The sequence below is a fragment of the Chelonia mydas genome, chromosome 2, assembly GCF_015237465.2.
Source record: "Chelonia mydas isolate rCheMyd1 chromosome 2, rCheMyd1.pri.v2, whole genome shotgun sequence".
Classification (NCBI taxonomy): domain Eukaryota; kingdom Metazoa; phylum Chordata; order Testudines; family Cheloniidae; genus Chelonia; species Chelonia mydas.
In genome coordinates this window covers 14,830,747-14,849,135 of record NC_057850.1, presented here as the reverse complement: position 1 = coordinate 14,849,135, position 18,389 = coordinate 14,830,747, and the positions used below count along the sequence as shown (strand labels likewise).

Sequence of the window (18,389 nt, the reverse complement as noted above, 5' to 3'; positions counted from 1 at the left end):
AAGGAGGGAGGGAGCAAGGGAAAAAAAAAAAACACACGTTGGTGAGGTGTGTAATAAAATACTGAGGTCTAATGCATGGGTCAGCACTCTGATCTCCGTAGCCTCAATTAGTTTCCCCAGTGATGGCTGATTGAGGAAATAGGGAGGAATTAGCTAATCAGAGAGGGCAGCTGGGTGAGTTAAGGAACTAATTGGCCATCACAGCTGACTAGCTTGATAAAAGGAAGGAAAGAAGTGTTAGGAAGGGGGGAGAACAGGGCTAGCTGTGCCCAGACTGAAAAATTCCAAGGAGGAGAGATCTCTTTTCCTTACAGGACTGTGACAAACAGGGGCTGAAGATAATAGGATCATAAGTATTAGAATAGTTGTGTAGTATTGTACAAATGGCAGTGGAGGGGACTTGAATAAATTATAGGAAGTGGACACTAAAAGAAGAGAGTCTGAGCTGTTTTTGCAGTGTTCAAGGATGGGCTGGGGGAAATACGCTCTATTACAAAGGATACAAGGAGTAATATACAAAAATAATTTGTAAATAAGTCCAAAAATTGTGACAAGTAAAAACAGTAAGTACATTACAAACAACCTGACAGCATAATATCATACAATGGTATGACACACTAAAACAACAGTTATTTATATCTATTCTACTTTGGCCAGCACAAATCTTTAACTGATTTGAACCCTTTTTATTCCAGGTGCACTTTAGTTTGAATTATTATTGCACTCCATGAGTATTAATTAATCACAGCTTATTTGCCTCTTACCTTGAAAGAGACATGTTGTTCCATGTGACGTAGGAGCTGTGGCTTTTGAGCTGCAGTATAGTCACACACTGTACATTTAAACTGCTTTCCTAAAACAGAAATCGAAAATGTGTTCAAATAGCTTTCTGTATTTAAATATGAAGAGGCAATCTATCAATGATATTTCTTTATAAAGATGATTCTCAACAGAGTAAGGACAACCAAATATTGTAAACTTATCTATTAGAATTTGGTATCAATAGAGAGCCAAGTTTTGCAAAATTCTGGTCAAATAGGGCTGAACAGAATAGGACAGAATGAGCCTTTGCCTGCTATTTTTAATTACAAGTGTTAAACAGTGGATATATTACTTGGGATAGCCATTGGGGAAAGAACACGCTTTATCGTAAATGGCCAGTGGACATCATTGCGGTTTTGCAAAAATATAGCTGCAAGCACATTTCTTTGGTTGTAAATAACGTAGTTCTTAAAAGACAGATGTTCAGACACGCCTGTTGCAGGTGTTTGTTCCATCTCTGTCCCAATCTTCCAAATGTTATGACTCGTACATTTTTTTAATTTTTAAAACTCACTGGATTTATTTTTAGAATATTATAAATTATTGTGGCTGGTCTTCAACAAATGATTTTTATTGGCATGTTTACTACGATCTTAAAATAATGACTCAAACAGTCTTGAAAGGGATCCTTGCAAACAAAGACAAAAACCCCAAAAGCGGCCAAACAGAAATAAGCAAAATAAATATAAAATAGTATGTTAACATGCCAAGCGGTACTGAGGCTTTGTGCTCAGACCTTTCACTTCTGTACGCCCGGATTCAATGTGTGACTGAGGAAACAAACTATAGTGAATGTGATTTTTTTAACCTTACCTTGCCAGTCTGTGTTCAAAAGGAGCCCATAACTAAAAGACTAGGAGTGTTGTAGGCAGACTGGAAAAATATCTATTACCTAGAAATCAGGGACATGTAAAAGTGTTATCTGGTCACCATATTACCTAGTCACTTAGATGACAGCAACTTCAAGCTATTGCTGATTTGAGTGAGTTATCTTGGAGGCATCTACCATGTACTTGTGTTTCTAGTGACCAAAAAGATATAATTTCGCTGTCACCCATTTGGAACACTGGAGAATGTAGTCATGGATTGACTTAGCCTGAATTTCAATGGTTGTAAGCTGAAGCTATGCAAATTCAGACTACAAATCAGGCACAACATTTTTAACAGTAGCTGTAATTAACTACAGTATTGCAATTATTTACTTAGGAACATGACGGTCAATTCGAATTTCAATCCTGTTCTCCAAAGTGCTTGCAACCCCTCCCATCTTGGCATCATCCACAAATTTTATAAGCACACTCTCCACTCCACGATCCAAATCATTAATTAAAATATTGAATCTATGAGTCTACGAAGTAGGGGCATTCTGCAGGGGATCGAGATAGGTCACATGTGGGAACAATGTATTTCATGATGACCCTATTCACCAATGGGACTGAAATCTCTCTTACATTTCAAGGAGAGGATCTCTTGTTTGAGGCTTTTTAAAGCTAGGAAGTGCTATGCTGGAACTCTCAAACTCATTCTATCTCAACCCTATCTCCCCACCATTTACTCCCCCACCCCCAAAACATTTGCTTGTTTTCTCTCTTTTTTTATGCTCTCCTTCCTCTTGATTTGAAAACAAATATTCTCCTTCTTTCCTCTCATTCTCTCTTCTCATGTTCTTCTCTATTCCTCCATTCTTCATCTTCCTCCCTTAGTTATGAGTTCAGACACCATAAGTATGGGGAATATTAAAATGCGGAGCGAGAGCAACAGAGAGATCTTCCTACTTCCAGGATTTCCATACCACAGAGCTTTATTTGTCCAAACAATTTTAAATGCTTGTTAGAAAAGCTGTCAAAAACTAAAAGAAGCAAGGCAAAAGTGGAAAAGGCAGATTCACTCCTGCTTGTCACGGAACAGGGCAGTTTCTTTACATTCAGAATCTTGTTAATAAAAATTGCAAATTTTTTGTACTGAAAGTGACAGCTCCAATAAAAACAGCTAAGAAAAATCTTGAAACAATTTTTTGCTACCTAATTAAAATAATGAAAGTCAGGTTCTATGCTTCATTTCTAGTCATAAACTGTAATCAGCCTAGACGATTGAATTGTTTTCTGTCATAACACTCTTGAGAGGAATAAAGCAGAGAAAAAAAAAACCACTTTATTTTCTAGTGGGTTAAACTGACCCTACAGGACTGAAGTTTGAACAAAAAATGCCTGATTTCATAAGCCAGGAAGACAAGACAGAAACAGTGAAGCAATTTTCAAACTCCCACATGATTTCAATGGGGCAGGATTTCACATATAGAATTTTGGAAAGGAAATAAAGAGGAAAAAGCAGGCAATGGAAAGGGAGGAGACCCAGATCCATTTACATCACTGAGAAACAGCAGCAGCTGGAAAAGCAAAGTCATCTCATATACTCCAGAGGAAGATGGCAGTCTGAGCCCTAACAATAAAGGCTACTGGGCACATATTTGTTTTTCCTGTACCTAGGGTTGCTAATTTTGGTTGGACATATTCCTAGAGGTTTCCTCACATGACATAATCTTTAATTCCTGGAGACTCCAGGACAATCCTGGAGAGTTGGCAACCCTACCTGTAGCGAAGGCTTCAACTCAACCAGCTCGTGTGTTAAAAGTACACATCACCTAGTCTATGCTACAATTTTGGAAGATGGTTAGTAAAAACACCTTAGCTAACATGTCCTAACACCACACCTTTATAAACTAGTCTAGGCAAAGCCTGTGTGACTATAGCCCTATTCCCATTACGGTCAAGTTTGAGTCAAGTTAAGGTCCTCCCAGTCTATAAAGTAGCACAACAATCACTTATTTGCACACATGAAATAGATCAGACATTGAACTGCCTGATTTACAAACACAAATAACGTTTTCATGTCCAAATTTTATTATCTGCACATGAAAATAATTGTACATGAAAATCTGTGAATGAAAACTCAAACGGTAGTTTTTTTAAAATTAAGCCATAAGAGCAAAAGAGAAAATAAGATTCTACTAGATTTTCATAGTAAAACCTACCCTTACCTAATAGCTGGTAATACAAAGTATGAGCACGCAGTCAAAAACAGAAGATGCTTCTTTGTAAATGACATCCCAAAATTTCCTTTTGACTCAATTATATAAACAAAAAATCAAAGAAACACAATTCAGCATAGGACAGTTAATTTATTAGTTATTCATTTTATTCCAAAATACAGCCATACTACATCATTTAGACTGACTCATTATTGTGCTAGTGTTAATCCGGTTAGAGCCCTGCAACCTGACTCCAACTCAACTGGACCTGACTACAAGTGTTGGGTTCAGATCAGGTATGAAAACAACCTAACCCTCTCAGGTTGAGTAACCTCTGAACATCTCCTATTATCCTGCAGTGTTGGTGCGGAGTTGGCATGCCCCGCTCCTGCTTGCTACCACCATCTTGCTATGCTGTATGCACTGCAAAATGTGTGCGCCAACAAGTGACAGAACCTCTCACTCTGCAGTGCACACAGTGCAGAGAGGCAGTGATGGTGGCTGGCAGGAACGGAGCATAGAACCGCCGCTGCACTGACCCCACAGGCAGGAGGCAGTCAGAGATGGATCACAGGCTTGGGGCCCTACCAGGATGAGCCCCAGAACGAGGCAGTGGCGCTGACCAAGTTTGCGGGGGAAGTGGCAGGTTTGGGTCGGGTCAGTTCCAAAACGACTTGGCATTCTCAGGTCAGGTTGGCCGTGCTTGGATTTGGGTCAGGCTTGAAAAGTAGGTCCTCTGGATCAAATTACATTGGGACTACTGGAAAGTACAATTATTTATTGAATTATTATTATTATTATTTTAGGAAAATAGCAATTGGGAGTGATTTAGTGATTCTAGTGAATATTACAATAATTACATGTGCCCACAACATTTCTGTTTACATCTTCTTATTTTGGTTTCATTGGGACATTGGGATAAACCATAATTTGAAATATAAATCCTCTATTGTGAAGTATACAGTGAAATGAAAATCTAATTTCAAAATAAATCATCAAAATGTGATGGAAAGGGAGATCGCAAAAGAGTAGCAGTATTAGAAGACAATGTTAGTGCATTAACAAAAATGTATATACAAAATAAAACGGATATTAAAAACCTGGCAAAGATAGAATAGAATTATATTTGATAAGACCAGATCAATTATAACATACAAACATACCACAGGCTACTAAATACATAGTAAAAGTCAATGGGACTTGTGCTACTAAATCACCGAGTCCTGTTTGAAAATCCCACTCAAAGAGAATAAATGGTCATATTTTGAAATGTAATATCTTATTTCAAACATTGTTTTACTTTTTATATTTTGTGTATATTTTCTCAACTAATATGAGATAATATTCTTCACATTTGAAAACTTAATCACACTGAAGATTCAAACATGAACAGTATCAAGTTTTTCTGTACCACCCAACACTGCACTGCCTAAGCACTGAGTGCTAACTATGTGTGGCAAATGCAACAGAAGAACGTATCTTCATATAAAGAAAGATTATGGTTCTGATCCTGCAATTCTTCCATTTGCCAAACTCCCACTGATATCAGCAGGAGCTGTGCGTATGGAATTTTATATCTAAAGGATAAGAAGCCAAACGAGCAGTTTAGAGGATCAAATCTTTGGTAGTCAGCTGTCTCTCCATTTATACAAATTAATCATGAGACATCTTCAATGGCTCCATGCAACAGATATGGCAATTTCCTGCCATATCCTTGGGAGATCTTATTGAATTCAGTTTAAGTATCTTTACGATCTACTGTATTAAGCGAACGGTTTATATCTTAGTGTGGGCTGGGATTTTACGTAACCTCTCAAGGGGGGAGATGCAACACATGGGAGACCTGGGAATTCAGAGGACTATATTGAACCATGTGCCAGAGAAGAATGGACTCTTGGAACAAAAAGCGTTAAGTGTTTTTCCTGGAGAATATCTAGTGGGATGTGAATGCAAATTTCCCATGTTAGGTTAGGTAAAAACCCAGCCTTTTGAAGCTATGCCCTCAGGAGTGGGCCTTTGTCTCATCACCTGTTACATGAGACCAAGATCAAAAACCCAAGCTGTATAAAGGAAAGACTGAACTATTCATGGTGGGTCTGGTTCTGAATCTGAGACAGTTATGAACTTATAACCACAGGGAAACCCAGTTATGGTTTTGAAGGACTGACGTACCAGAGCTTTAGGTTAGAGTTGGGTGACCTCTGGAAAGTTTTTTAGCAAGCGTTACATTCTTTTATTGTTTTTAATATGTCTTCTCTGTAATGTTTTTCACCTTAAGAATATATGTGCTCACTTAGAAAGAGCTGTATGGTAACTTATAACTGTTGGAAATTATGTTGTTCGTAGCCTCGGGAGGGAAAGCAAAGCACAGATACTGGCCTGTTAGACAGTCTGGATTGTTGAGAATATTGTCATGTAGGCTGGGAACTCTGCAAACTGGAAAAGCCCCAGTCAGGAAGGACAGAGACGCAGGTCTGTGCTCAAGAGAGGTGATGGCTGAGGAACTGGGAGCCTAGAGTGGATGCCCTTAAGGAACTACGGAGGGGAAATACAGGTGTAGTTGCCCTAAACCGTGTCACTCCATATTTCAAAATTTTACTTGTGTGTAAAGAAAATCTGATATATGCAGGCTCACTGATCACAGAAAAATTGCATAATGTGCTAAAATTTAGACAATATCTAGCACCCAAATGCATAAGCTTCAACCTGTCAAACATCCACTCACCATCAGCAGTATGGAGGAGTTTATGACTCTTCAAAGTGCCTTTTGATTTGAATTTTTTTCCACACATATCACACAGGTGCGTTTTCTCAGTGCTGTGGCGATTCATATGAGCTTTCAGATTACTCTTGCTGCGAGTGGCATATTCGCAAAGAGAACATTTGAATGGTTTGACACCTACCAACAAAGTTTAAAAAAAAATACATCACTTATGTTATAAAATTTCTAAACTGCATATTTGGGCTGGAGCTAGTGGGGGAAAGGAAGTGGGCGATTACTGGAGAGAAAAATTGTTCCAACTGTATAAGCAACCTAGACAATAAGGCTAACATTTTCAAATTTGGATGCCTACATTTAGGAATCTAAATTTATAGTTAGATTCAGTAAGCGGATAAGTGGCCTGATTTTCAGAGATGCTGAGTCCATACAACACCTATTGACTTAACTGGAAGTACTGGGTGCTCAATATGTCAGAAATTTAGACCACTTATTTAGGTGTCTATGTGTGGATTCGGGTGCCTAATATACGCATGAGAGTTTGAACATTTTGGCCTGGAGACTTATTTTCTGCTCACTTTGTTATTTCAAGATGGATTTCTCCCACACACCCTCTTCTTCCACAAGTTAGGGTGGATGGTTTCCAACCTTCTGGCAGACAGAGCCTTTGTGGGTTAAAGCACACTAGGCTGATGAGAGGCAGGAACTGCAGTTCACAAGGACCAGGCATATCAGCTCATCATTAAGGCAGGGATGGGGACGTACAGTGCTAGTATAAATGCCTGAAATGTTTATACATATCATAGACTGTTATGAGTCTAGTATTTGGGAACCAGTATACTAGCTGGTCAGCCAGTATTCAGCGCATTATACCCTTTATACAGGAAGTAACGAATACAGTATAGGAAAAACACTCCACTTCTAAGTCACAATCAGATGCTGACACATGATTTATTAACAGACTGAAGACACTAAAAGCGTAGAATGGCGACCATCCTCCACTTAGTGAATTAACCTATCAGCCTGAGGATGAGCCAGCTTTCTCCAGACCCAGCTCTACCCGCAGTCTTAAGATTTGTAACGTGGACACACCAGCAGCATTTTTTCATCATTCTCCTTCACTGTACTCATCTTAAACACTCGCCATCTTATTCATTGACTTATGTAAGTGATTAACATTCACAAATGCAAATGAATTTCAATTGTTTTATTCATACATTTTCATTTCATGTTTTTCTGGACACGTGAATGGAGTGAATTTATTCTTGAAGAATGACTGCAAATCATTGGGTTTATTTTGACTATAATATGAATTTAGTTCATCCTTCCTTATTCAGATTTATTTGAGTAGGCAACACTTTATGGATTTACAGCAATTCATTCATTCATAAACAAAGAGGGATCAGAAACAAGTTCTGCATTACTTATGACTTGTTTATTGACACGGGGAATCACAAGACAAGTAGTTCGGTAGGAACTAGAACCCAACAAACAGGTTTACTGAACCTTTACTTTAACTTAAAATAGAAAAACTTTATTAAGAGACAGCAGGAAACTTCAAATTCTCCTACAGCACTGGCTTGTGTACAGAGTACTAGACAAATATGAAAAGGGGAGGGATAGCTCAGTGGTTTGAGCATTGGCCTGCTAAACCCAGGATTGTGAGTTCAATCCTTGAGGGGGTCATTTAGGGATCTGGGGCAAAAATTGGGGATTGGCCCTGCTTTGAGCAGGGGGTTGGACTAAAAGACCTCCTGGTCCCTTCCAACCCTGATATTCTATTACAGTGTTCGTGGTTAAACTTATTTTTTGTGGACTCCAGTGGCGCAATTGGTTAGTCCACAGTACTTACAGAGCAGTGCTGGGGGAGCAATGCTGAGGTTGTGAGTTCAAGCCTCACCTGAAGCACCAGTTTTGGACGGAGGGATAGCTCAGTGGTTTGAGCATTGGTGTGCTAAACCCAGGCTTGTGAGTTCAATCCCTGAAGGAGTCATTTAGGAATCTGGGCCAAAAATTGGCGATTGGTCCTGCTTTGAGCAGGGGGTTGGACTAGGTGATCTCCTGAGGTCCCTTCCAACCCTGATATTCTATGAGGATGGAAATGTCATTCGCTTTCAATTTATTATTTACTACATTAATTAAGGGACGAAGCAAGGAATACAAAATATATAAATAAATAATGTGGATTAAAGCTTAAAATTGAACATCATTACCTTCATGAGCCCAAATATGACGCTGAAGGTCTGATCCATTCTTCATAAAATAGAAATCACAATAGGGACATTTCACAGCTCGTTTTCCAATTAATCCTTTCAACTGAACCCTCCTGCCTAGAATCTCTGAGATGGTGCTCATTGAGACCTCTGGAAAAAATATGCACAAAAACAAGGCATTCCAGACAGATGTGCACAGAATTTGCTCTGAGACATATTATATAAAATAAAATATTGCAGATCTAGATTGTTCCTACTTGTGCCTTTTTTTTTTTTTAAACTTTCCACATGACAAGGCCAGCTCAAAGAAAACAGCCTTATTAATTTATGTATTTTTCCTGCATTAAACATGGACTTATTCACTGTGTAACCCCGCAATGACTTAATGCTTCATTGTCAAATTAGAGCCTGCGTGCGCCACTAGGTCAGAAGTCATTTTCCAGCTATGAATATTCTCAGTACACCAATAAGTAACAAGGCAACATTTATATGCAAATATTTATAATTTTCAATGTCTTTGAACAGGTTTACAACATTTGTTAAAGGGTTCACTTGAGATTTCCAGAAGTGCTGATCACCTGCAGCTTCTCTACACTTAAGTTTGAGTTGTGGTCATTCAACCCCTCTGAAAATCTGGTCTTTCATTTAAAAGGAAAAAACAAATAGCCTAATACTCTAGAGATGTCAAAACAGCTTTAAATAGTTAGGCTTTATGATTTAAAAAATTACCTAACCGCACATGCTAAGAGACATTACCTTATGTTCTTTAAAAGTTCCAGTTATCAATGGTGGACTTTCAATACTTTCCTACTACATGGCACTAAATTATAATAGTTAAATGTTGTGTGTATATGACTCTTATTGTGACCAGAAACCTTAAGCATTGAGAACAGGTGGAATCCTAAAGAATCTAAAATGGAATCCTAGCCTCAGTGACGTCAGTCGGGCCTGGATTTTACACCTCTTGTCCAGAAACGTGGAACAAGCAGAAGTGCTGGCTGGGGAAGCAAAAGCATCAGGTTTTCTGCTTGCTGAACAAGAAAAACAGTGAAGACTGAGAGCAGGTTGGCTGACATCAGAGTCATAGGGGAGGGAGAAGCGGTCAGAAATATTACTTTATGATAAATAAGAAATGGTTTTGGTTTAAATTAATTTTTGATAAGTTCTTCTAAAACTCAAATTCTCTGAACATTATCTTGTTTTGCCTGTCATCTTTATTCTCTTGCCTCTGCATTTTTAAAAACAATTGCATTTACTCAGTTCCAGCACTTGTCACTTTATGCTATCAGGACCTTTAACACCCCTTAATGTCAATTTTGTTTTGAATGGTAATATGCTTGCAATAAAAAAATAATAATAATCCCTGATGACCACAAAGAGAGGATACCTGGGAAAGTGTTATGCAAATATTTTTCTTTTAAAATCTAATTACAAATAGCCTTTTATTGTATATTAGCTTGCAAAGGTTCTGTGTATCTTAGACATAACGTTTCTTTAAATATATCACTGAAGTGTCTCTATTAAACATGCTGTAATTTTTGCAAAGTTCTGATAGAATACACTCTTCATCTAAGGAAAAAAAATTATAGGCCTTAAATGCTAAGATTGAGCAGATTTGTAACCTTCCTTATTTTTATTAGTTAAGTATGCAGCACTGGGCTAGCCGTTTACAGAATGTTTCCTGACCCAACCAGCTCATCCTCCAGTACACACATAAGCAAAACGATTCAGAAAATAAACAATGATTATGTTTTCAAGCAATTGGGATGGCTTATACTAACGTATATAGTATACTACTTAAGAAAGCAATTGTATATTCGTGTACAGTAATTTGTATATATATTTGATATACCCTTTTCCCTCACCCTTCATGCTTCTTTGTCTTTCTTTTCACCATGACTGCATCAGGGTAGGAATGATGGGTCAAACTGACATTCAGTGGGACTTGGGTGCTTTTGAAAATGTTACCCACTCCATGTCTCATTACATGTTTGCACCAGTTAGCACATTTGGTCCCCATTTCTGATTGGGAGCTTCTGGGCACCATCCACAATACAAATTAACAACAGTAATACAGAGCATGTGGTGCTGATATGACTCAGAGGTAGGGAAAATCTTGCAGAGATTACTGTTGAAAGTAACCATCCCGTATTGACTACTATCAGTAGGATTACACTGGACTATGGCCTGACCTATTGTGCTGTATTTCAGACAGTTATGCTTAAACTAGCTGGTTCCCCCCACCACACACACACACTAGAGGCTTGGCCATGACCAGCTAACACGTTATTAAAAGGTGTTCAACAATGTCTATGCTGGGGTGCTAAGCAGTGTTTAAAGATGTGTAAATAAAAATGTGTCAGCTAAGATTTTTTTTTTTTAAATGTACCTATTTACCAAGTTTAGACAGGGCCACTGTGATTCATCCTTTTTTATATCAGGGCCCTTTTTGGCTTGAACAGTAGATATTACTGAATAATAAATATCCCTTGATGTATAAATAGAATAGACACTAGCATGCAGAATTGTCAAAGCGTATCACCATGAAAAGCTAGATTTTTATTTATCAGACAAGAAGGGCTGGATCCTGCAAGGTGGTGAGCACTCAGAACCCAATCCAACAGTGGCATTTAAGCACACAAATAGTTTAATTTACTTTGATGGGACAATTCAGATGCTTAAGTGCTACGCTGAATCAGGGACAAAGGACTCAGCATGTTGCAGTGTAAAGCCCATAAATATCACACAACATGCCCTTTTACTGTGTCCCCACTCCACAAACTAGTGTATTGTATGTTTACAATCCAATCCCTAAAGATCTGAAAACTCTACTGAAGTTCTAATTGAACTAATTTAGAATAAGATGTAATTTTTTTTACACAGAGCAATCGTGTTATATTGCTTACTCCAGGACAGTCTTCCTCTGTTGTACTAGATATAGAAATGTTATTGTGGTGTGTCTTACCAGGGTGATTTGTCTTGATATGTGATTTTATAAGTCGATCTTCAGAAAACGACTTCTCACACACAGGACAGGAATAACTCTTTTTGTCCTTAAATAAAAGGAAGAGATTATATTAGGAGTTCACTGGGCTGATTACTACACTCATTACACATTGAATCATATATGGCTCCCAACAAAGTTACAACCAAAATGCTCAGATGTGAATCTCACTGAGCATTATGAAAAGCTAATGCCGTTATTATAATGAAATATAATGAAGAGGTAATATAGTAGTATTCTAAAAACCCTATGTCATTAATCCTGGGATGATTTAGTGCTTTGATTTGTAGCACATGGGGAAAATGTTAAATAAATTAAAGCATTATGATCTACCTAGCTCTTTACAGAATTGGGAGGTGAAATATTACTGTACAAGTCACAAATCAGAAGGAAAGATGAAGGGTTGGATGTGAGGAGGAGTATTCAATTTTTTCATCATTTGATCAAGCCGTCCTTTCTACCACAGTTCCGTGGGACTTTGCTAGAACATAAGGTGATTATGGCAGATTTCATTAGAAAACCAGGGTCTATGGTTTCTAAATGCCAGATAAATATTCAGCACTAAATACAAATATATGATTATTATTCAACTGTTTCAAATTAAAAAAAATTGTCAGAGTTTCATAAGTGTTACTTATAAAAACATTATTGATGCTATAGGTCAAATGGAATGAGGGAGAGTGCTAGCAAGATCTATGTTGTCTTTTACATAAGTAACATTATAATTACTTTTTATTACTGTAACACTAGACACCCCAACTAAGACTGGGACCCTTTTGTGCTAGGTATTGCATAAACACACAGTAAGAGATTGTTCTTGCCCAAGTTCCAGGAGACATAAACAAATGCTTAAGTGCTTTAATAAATCAGGGTACATATCATGAGTTTATCTTCACTAATAAAAACATACGCCATTATAAACAAATTGTTGGACAACCCTTAGTTGTCAATAGTTGCATAGCATTTTTCATCTGTGAGATGGAGAGGAATTTTGGAAGGGATCTTAGCTGCACTTTATCCCCATGGAACACTCTATAAAGTGGATCCGCAAGCAGAGCTGGAAACTCGCTAACCCTTCTTGCTGAAGTGATGGTCACCAGGAAAGCAGGTTTGAGAAAGAATAAAAATAGTAAAATGAGCAGTCCTTTGTGGGTTCCAAGAGAGATGCCAGTCATGATGGAGGTGACTCTCGAACTGGTGGGTAAGCATGGATCAGGCCTTTGATTGTGGGGAGTGAAAATAGCGTGAAGCCTGGAAAGATAACATACCAACATTGCACACAGAACTAACACTTAATTGAACAGACGGTCTTCCTGTTAGCTTCAAATGAAGGAACTAGTCCAGGATATGAAGGATAAGGCCTGCTAAGTATCCAAGATGGAGAATCTTTCCTATTTCACCCTAGAAAGGAGTCTGGTGGATGATTTCCTCCTTTCTTTTAGGATGTCTTGAATGCCAGACTTAGTTGACTGAACCTGAAAAGCCTTCTCCAGGGATAGGGGTATTAGACAGCCTTCCTACCTTCGTGAGTTCAGGCAATGCCCATGCTGAACAGGCATCCTCTTTTCTTCTTCTTCTTCTTCAACTTAAGAAAAGCTAATTAACTGACAATCGAAGAAAAACACAAATATTCCCCAAATGGGGAAAGAAAGCATTAAGGATACTGCATACAACCTGAGCATGCTGTACCTCTGGTACTTAGAAACTAAAAGTGGCTGGCGACACTCACGCTTTTACATCATCAAAAGCTTCCATAAGGGGAAAAGGAGGGAGGAGTGAATGGCCCCAGTGGACAATGTTCACTGGAAGATGTTGGAGGCTTGCAGTGAAGGTGACGTGATTTCAGAAATGGAGAATATGCAGAGGCACCTCAAAGAACTATTAATTTGAGGGGTGGAGATGAGAGCAAGAGGGAGTGACATAGCCCCATTAGACCCCAATCTGCCACAAATGACTTTGCAACACCAGACTTCACACGATCTAAAATGATAGACATTAGTATGTTAACTTTTAATACAAATATTAGTGTGGAATTGTACCTTTCCAAATGCTGGATTCCTTTTCAGCAGTGTTTTTCAAACTGGGGGTTCCAATCCAAAAGGAGGACTATTGTAGGGCAATCATGAGAGCGGTGGCTTCTGGCCGGGTGCCCAGCTATGAAAGCAGTACCACCGCCAGCAGCAGTGAAGAAGTAAAGATGGGGTGGTATGGGGGGAGGGAGGGGATTCTCACTTTTTGAGGGGGGTTGTAACAGCCTGAAAAATTTTCAAGGGGGCGGTCCCAGCAAAAAAAAGTTTGAGAACCCCCTGCTTTTCAGTGTTTGTATTTAGAGTTTTTAAAACATATGCAATGCTAAGATTATTCTGATCTAGTGGTTGTTCAGTGGCCTATGTGAAATGAATTGGTGGATCTCAATTTATTCCTGAATCTCACCACAATATCCTATCAGACATAATGTTTAAACAAAAAAATAATATATATATATTAATTAACAGCATAGGGCTGTTGACCTTTTTTTCCGGTTCATTGTACTGTTAAGTATTTTCAGAGGTGTCTGGAGCATTTAGATAGACTTCTAAAATAAGCCTAAATAAATTGAAAAACTCATCAGGAATTACTTTCAAAGAAATGTTATATTCATAACAGAAAGAAATAGTAAGGATATTAAAGTGGAAAAACATACCCACTAATATCAGCGCACAAATGGTTGTACTCATATCTATTTTTCCAGGTCTGAGGAACATATGAGTCCAAAATTATCAAAACTGGTTGCCTAAAGTTAGGCACTTAAATAAGTACTCTGATTTATAAGAGGTGTTGGGCACCCGCAGCTCCCATTAAATTTAGGCCCCAAGTTTGAAAATGGCGGCCACAGCACATTTCACTTTTGTTTTGCTTTGTGTCACAAAGGGAACATTCTTCTGATGTAGTTTTTGGTAGGTAAATACTGTATTAAGTTGAATTATATGAACTCATATAGATATTTCTGGGCCTATAAACACAGAGATGTTTGTACAGAACATACAGCGACACATATACTTTACACAAATTTACAAATACACACCTATATATCTGACAGAGAATCTTATTTTCAGATGACCAGTAAATACATGCAGAGCTTCAGTACCAACAAGATTATTTTTCAGGATGACTGATTTTAACATCAAAGCCTTTCAAAAAAGATGTAGTCAAAATCTATTTCCTTGGGCAGTTAGAAAGTCATCTTTACTAAGTTCTATAATATATGCTCTTCAAAAACCGTGTTCTTTGTAGTCTCACACAGAGATTGCACTTCTCAGAACACAGTGCCTTCAAAGTACGGCTTGTCAACCTCCATAATCCTATGGAGTGCATCCAGCTGAAGCTGAACCTTTCAGAGTAGTTCGTCCACAGAGTTTCATCATCTAGTTCTGAGTCTAAGAATATTCCTGTCACTCTCCTTCTGAGAGCTTGTTACAGCACTAGTCCTTCAGAGTAACCCCATCACTCTCAGAGCCAGCCCTTAAGAATTCCTCTGTTACAAAATCAAGCATTTCAGAGCTTACCCAGGTCACAAATGCATAGTCCCAAAGAGGGTCCCCATCACAGCTCTTGCTCTTCTGAGTGCCCTTGTCATGGATGATGACAAAGCTGTTAAAAGGACTTGGACGGAGGCTGTAATAAAGCCCCTACCATATTCACAACATCTGATTTTTTTCCCCTTTTGTAAGAATAGAAGTCATTTATCCTATGCCTTATCAGTATACCTGCCTTTTAAATGTCTTTGAAGATTTTCTGAAGGACACAAAAAGGCGATGTGTTCTGAAAGATAGCTCTACCTTTGTTCTAGATTGGCAGCACAATCCAGCCAGCTACTTCAATTTCAAAATTACAACAGTTCCTGAGACTTAGACCAGGTCTACACTAAAAAAATAGGTTGACCCAGCTACATTGCTTAGGGGTGTGAAAAATCCACACCCCTGAATGACCTAGTTAAACTGACCTAACCCCAGTGTCGACAGCACTAGGTTGACAGAAGAATTCTATGTCTGCCTCTGTCACAGATTTCCCATATAATGCTAGGCAAGTTACTGTAACCAAAATTTTCACATCTGGCTATTAATTGTGTCCCCCTCACTTTCTGGAAGGATCCATTAACTGGATATTTACTTGTTTTTAAAGGTATGTGAGAGTGAGTGTTCCCCTTAGGCAGCGATGCCTGCAGATGTTCAATGCAATTAGAAATTGTGCTTTATTCAGAATGAGTTTTACTAAACATATTCATCTCAAGGAATTAATAAGAACTGGTATTTTTACCCTTGTAAAATAAATACTGATATTTGTAAAATACTGTATTAAACCAATTAGATATAAAGATGCATTTGTCATGCGAGTACTAGTAATGGTCTTATTACAAATTCTGCACCTTGCCAATAAGAAAAATCCTATATTCCTTAGATGCTCATCAAATATTTCTTATGTAATTTAAAATCCTAGCTCATGATATTGAAATACACTTTGAACTCATGCTTGGGATATAAATATGAACAACCTTATGTAGAAAATATTGTTCAGTATATAGTAAAGAATTCAGGTAAAAGTATGAATCTTGGCAAACTGGCATAAACACAGAAAACTTGCTTTCTGCTAATGCTGGCACTTGAAAAAGATCGCCAGTACTGATCTACACTACTTGGGTGCACACGCACAACTGGTGTCAAATCTGAATCCTCGAGGAGGCAGATATCACTGGAACTTTCAAGAATTGTCAGTATAAACCTTCACAGTTGTTGCTAGCAACAACCACCATCTAACAAGGTGGATCGGAGGAGGGCACGACTGTTCTGAAGTGGGCCTCTCCTGAAGCTGTCAAATCAAGAGACTAATGTTGTACAAATGTCTGAAGTTAACTGAAGGTAGCAGCCTTGTAGGTCTCATACATGGAAACCTCTCTCTCACATGCCACAGAAGCTGCTTTAGCCCTGATGAAAGGTATTTTTCTAGTACCAACCCTCCACCTCAGGAGAAGAAATCACGTTTTACCAACAAGCAGGTCATCCTTCTAGACTCCTTATCCCAACATCCTTTTCCTCTCTGATCTCTCCTTAGCTGCAGGAACTACAAAAAAAATCAGTTACCAGGCAAGTAAAAGAAATACATTTGAAGCCTTGAGATGTTACCTGGTAGATAATGGCAGCCTGGTTAGATGCAGCAGGTGCCACCACAAGGGAATGAACAAGAGAAGTTGCTTACTTTATATAGTAACTAGAGTTCTTCAAGATGTGTGGTCCCTATCTGTATTCCACTGTGGGAGCATGTGCACTCCACGTGCTTGAGACCAGAAGACTTTTGCTAGCAGTGTCTGTTGGTTTGTGCCTGAGCCCTTCCTCTCCTCACACTCTGAACCGAAGATATAAGGGGCGGTGCAGACTGACCACCTCTCCAGTTCCTTCTCTACTGTGTATCATATGCAAGGCTCTGAAGCAGAGGGGAAGAGGGTGGGTCATGGAATACAGGTAGGTGGGTAGGAACCACACATCTCGAAGAATTCCAGCTACTGTACAAGGTAAGTAACTTCTCCTTCTTCACATGATGGTCCTTATTGTATTCCTCTGTGGGTGACTGTGAAGCAGTATTAATTGCAGAGGAGGGTGCACAGACCTCTATGGTATCAATACCTGGAGGACTGATGTGGTGAAAGATGTGTCAACTGCAGAAGCTTGCACCAGGGTGTAATGTCATTTGAAGGTATGGAGAGAACCCCATTTTGCTGCTTTACAGATGTCAGTAACAGAACATCTTGAAGGGAGGCTATCGAAGAGGCCTTGGCGGATGGTTGTCTGTTAACTCATAACACAGCAGAATGAAGCCTGGAATCCACTTTGAAGGTCCCTGGGAAGAGACTGCTTCCCCTCTCATCCATTCAGCAAAGGATATAAACAGTCTAGGCAATTTCCTAAAAGATTTTGTTCTTTGTAGGTAGAATGCCAAAGCTTGAGGGACATCTAGAGCAGTGGTTCTCAAAGCTGGTCCGCCACTTGTTCAGGGAAAGCCCCTGGCGGGCCAGAGCAGTTGGTTTACCTGCCGCATCCGCAGGTTCGGCAGATCGCGGCACCCACTGGCCGTAGTTCGCTGCTCCAGTCCAATGGGGGCTGCGGGAAGCGGTGCGGGCCAAGGGATGTGCTGGCCGCCCTTCCCGCAGCCCCCCATTGACCTGGAGCGGTGAACCGCGGCCAGTGGGAGCCGTGATCGGCCGAACCTGCGGATGCGGCAGGTAAACCAACTGCTCTGGCCCACCAGGGGCTTTCCCTGAACAAGCGGCGGACCAGCTTTGAGAACCACTGATATAGAGAATGAAGTCTCCTATTCTCACTGGTGCAGTTTTGGGAAGAACACAGGTAAGTGAATTGTTTGATTTAGATGGAAATCTGAGATTTCTTTAAAAAGAAAAGGAGTACTTGTGGCACCTTAGAGACTAACACATTTATTTGAGCATAAGCTTTTGTGAGCTACAGCTCACTTCATCGGATGCATGCAGTGGAAAATACAGTGGGGAGATTTTATATACACAGAGAACACGAAACAATGGGTGTTACCATACACACTATAACAAGAGTGATCAGG

At 39.1% G+C, this 18,389-nt stretch overlaps 1 protein-coding gene across 5 annotated transcripts in view; it reads right to left on the bottom strand.

Moving 5' to 3' along the window:
* ZFAT (zinc finger and AT-hook domain containing) overlaps positions 1 to 18,389 on the bottom strand; it is a 135,073-nt gene that overhangs the window by 46,669 nt on the left and 70,015 nt on the right. For all 5 annotated transcript variants that reach the window (XM_043539057.1, XM_007067180.4, XM_043539055.1 and 2 more), the window contains exons 8-11: positions 11,748 to 11,835; positions 8,783 to 8,932; positions 6,576 to 6,749; positions 765 to 853 (exon numbers count right to left, since the gene is read on the bottom strand). In XM_043539057.1, coding sequence (XP_043394992.1) covers positions 765 to 853; positions 6,576 to 6,749; positions 8,783 to 8,932; positions 11,748 to 11,835 — 501 coding nt within the window. The remainder of the gene's footprint in view (positions 1 to 764; positions 854 to 6,575; positions 6,750 to 8,782; positions 8,933 to 11,747; positions 11,836 to 18,389) is intronic.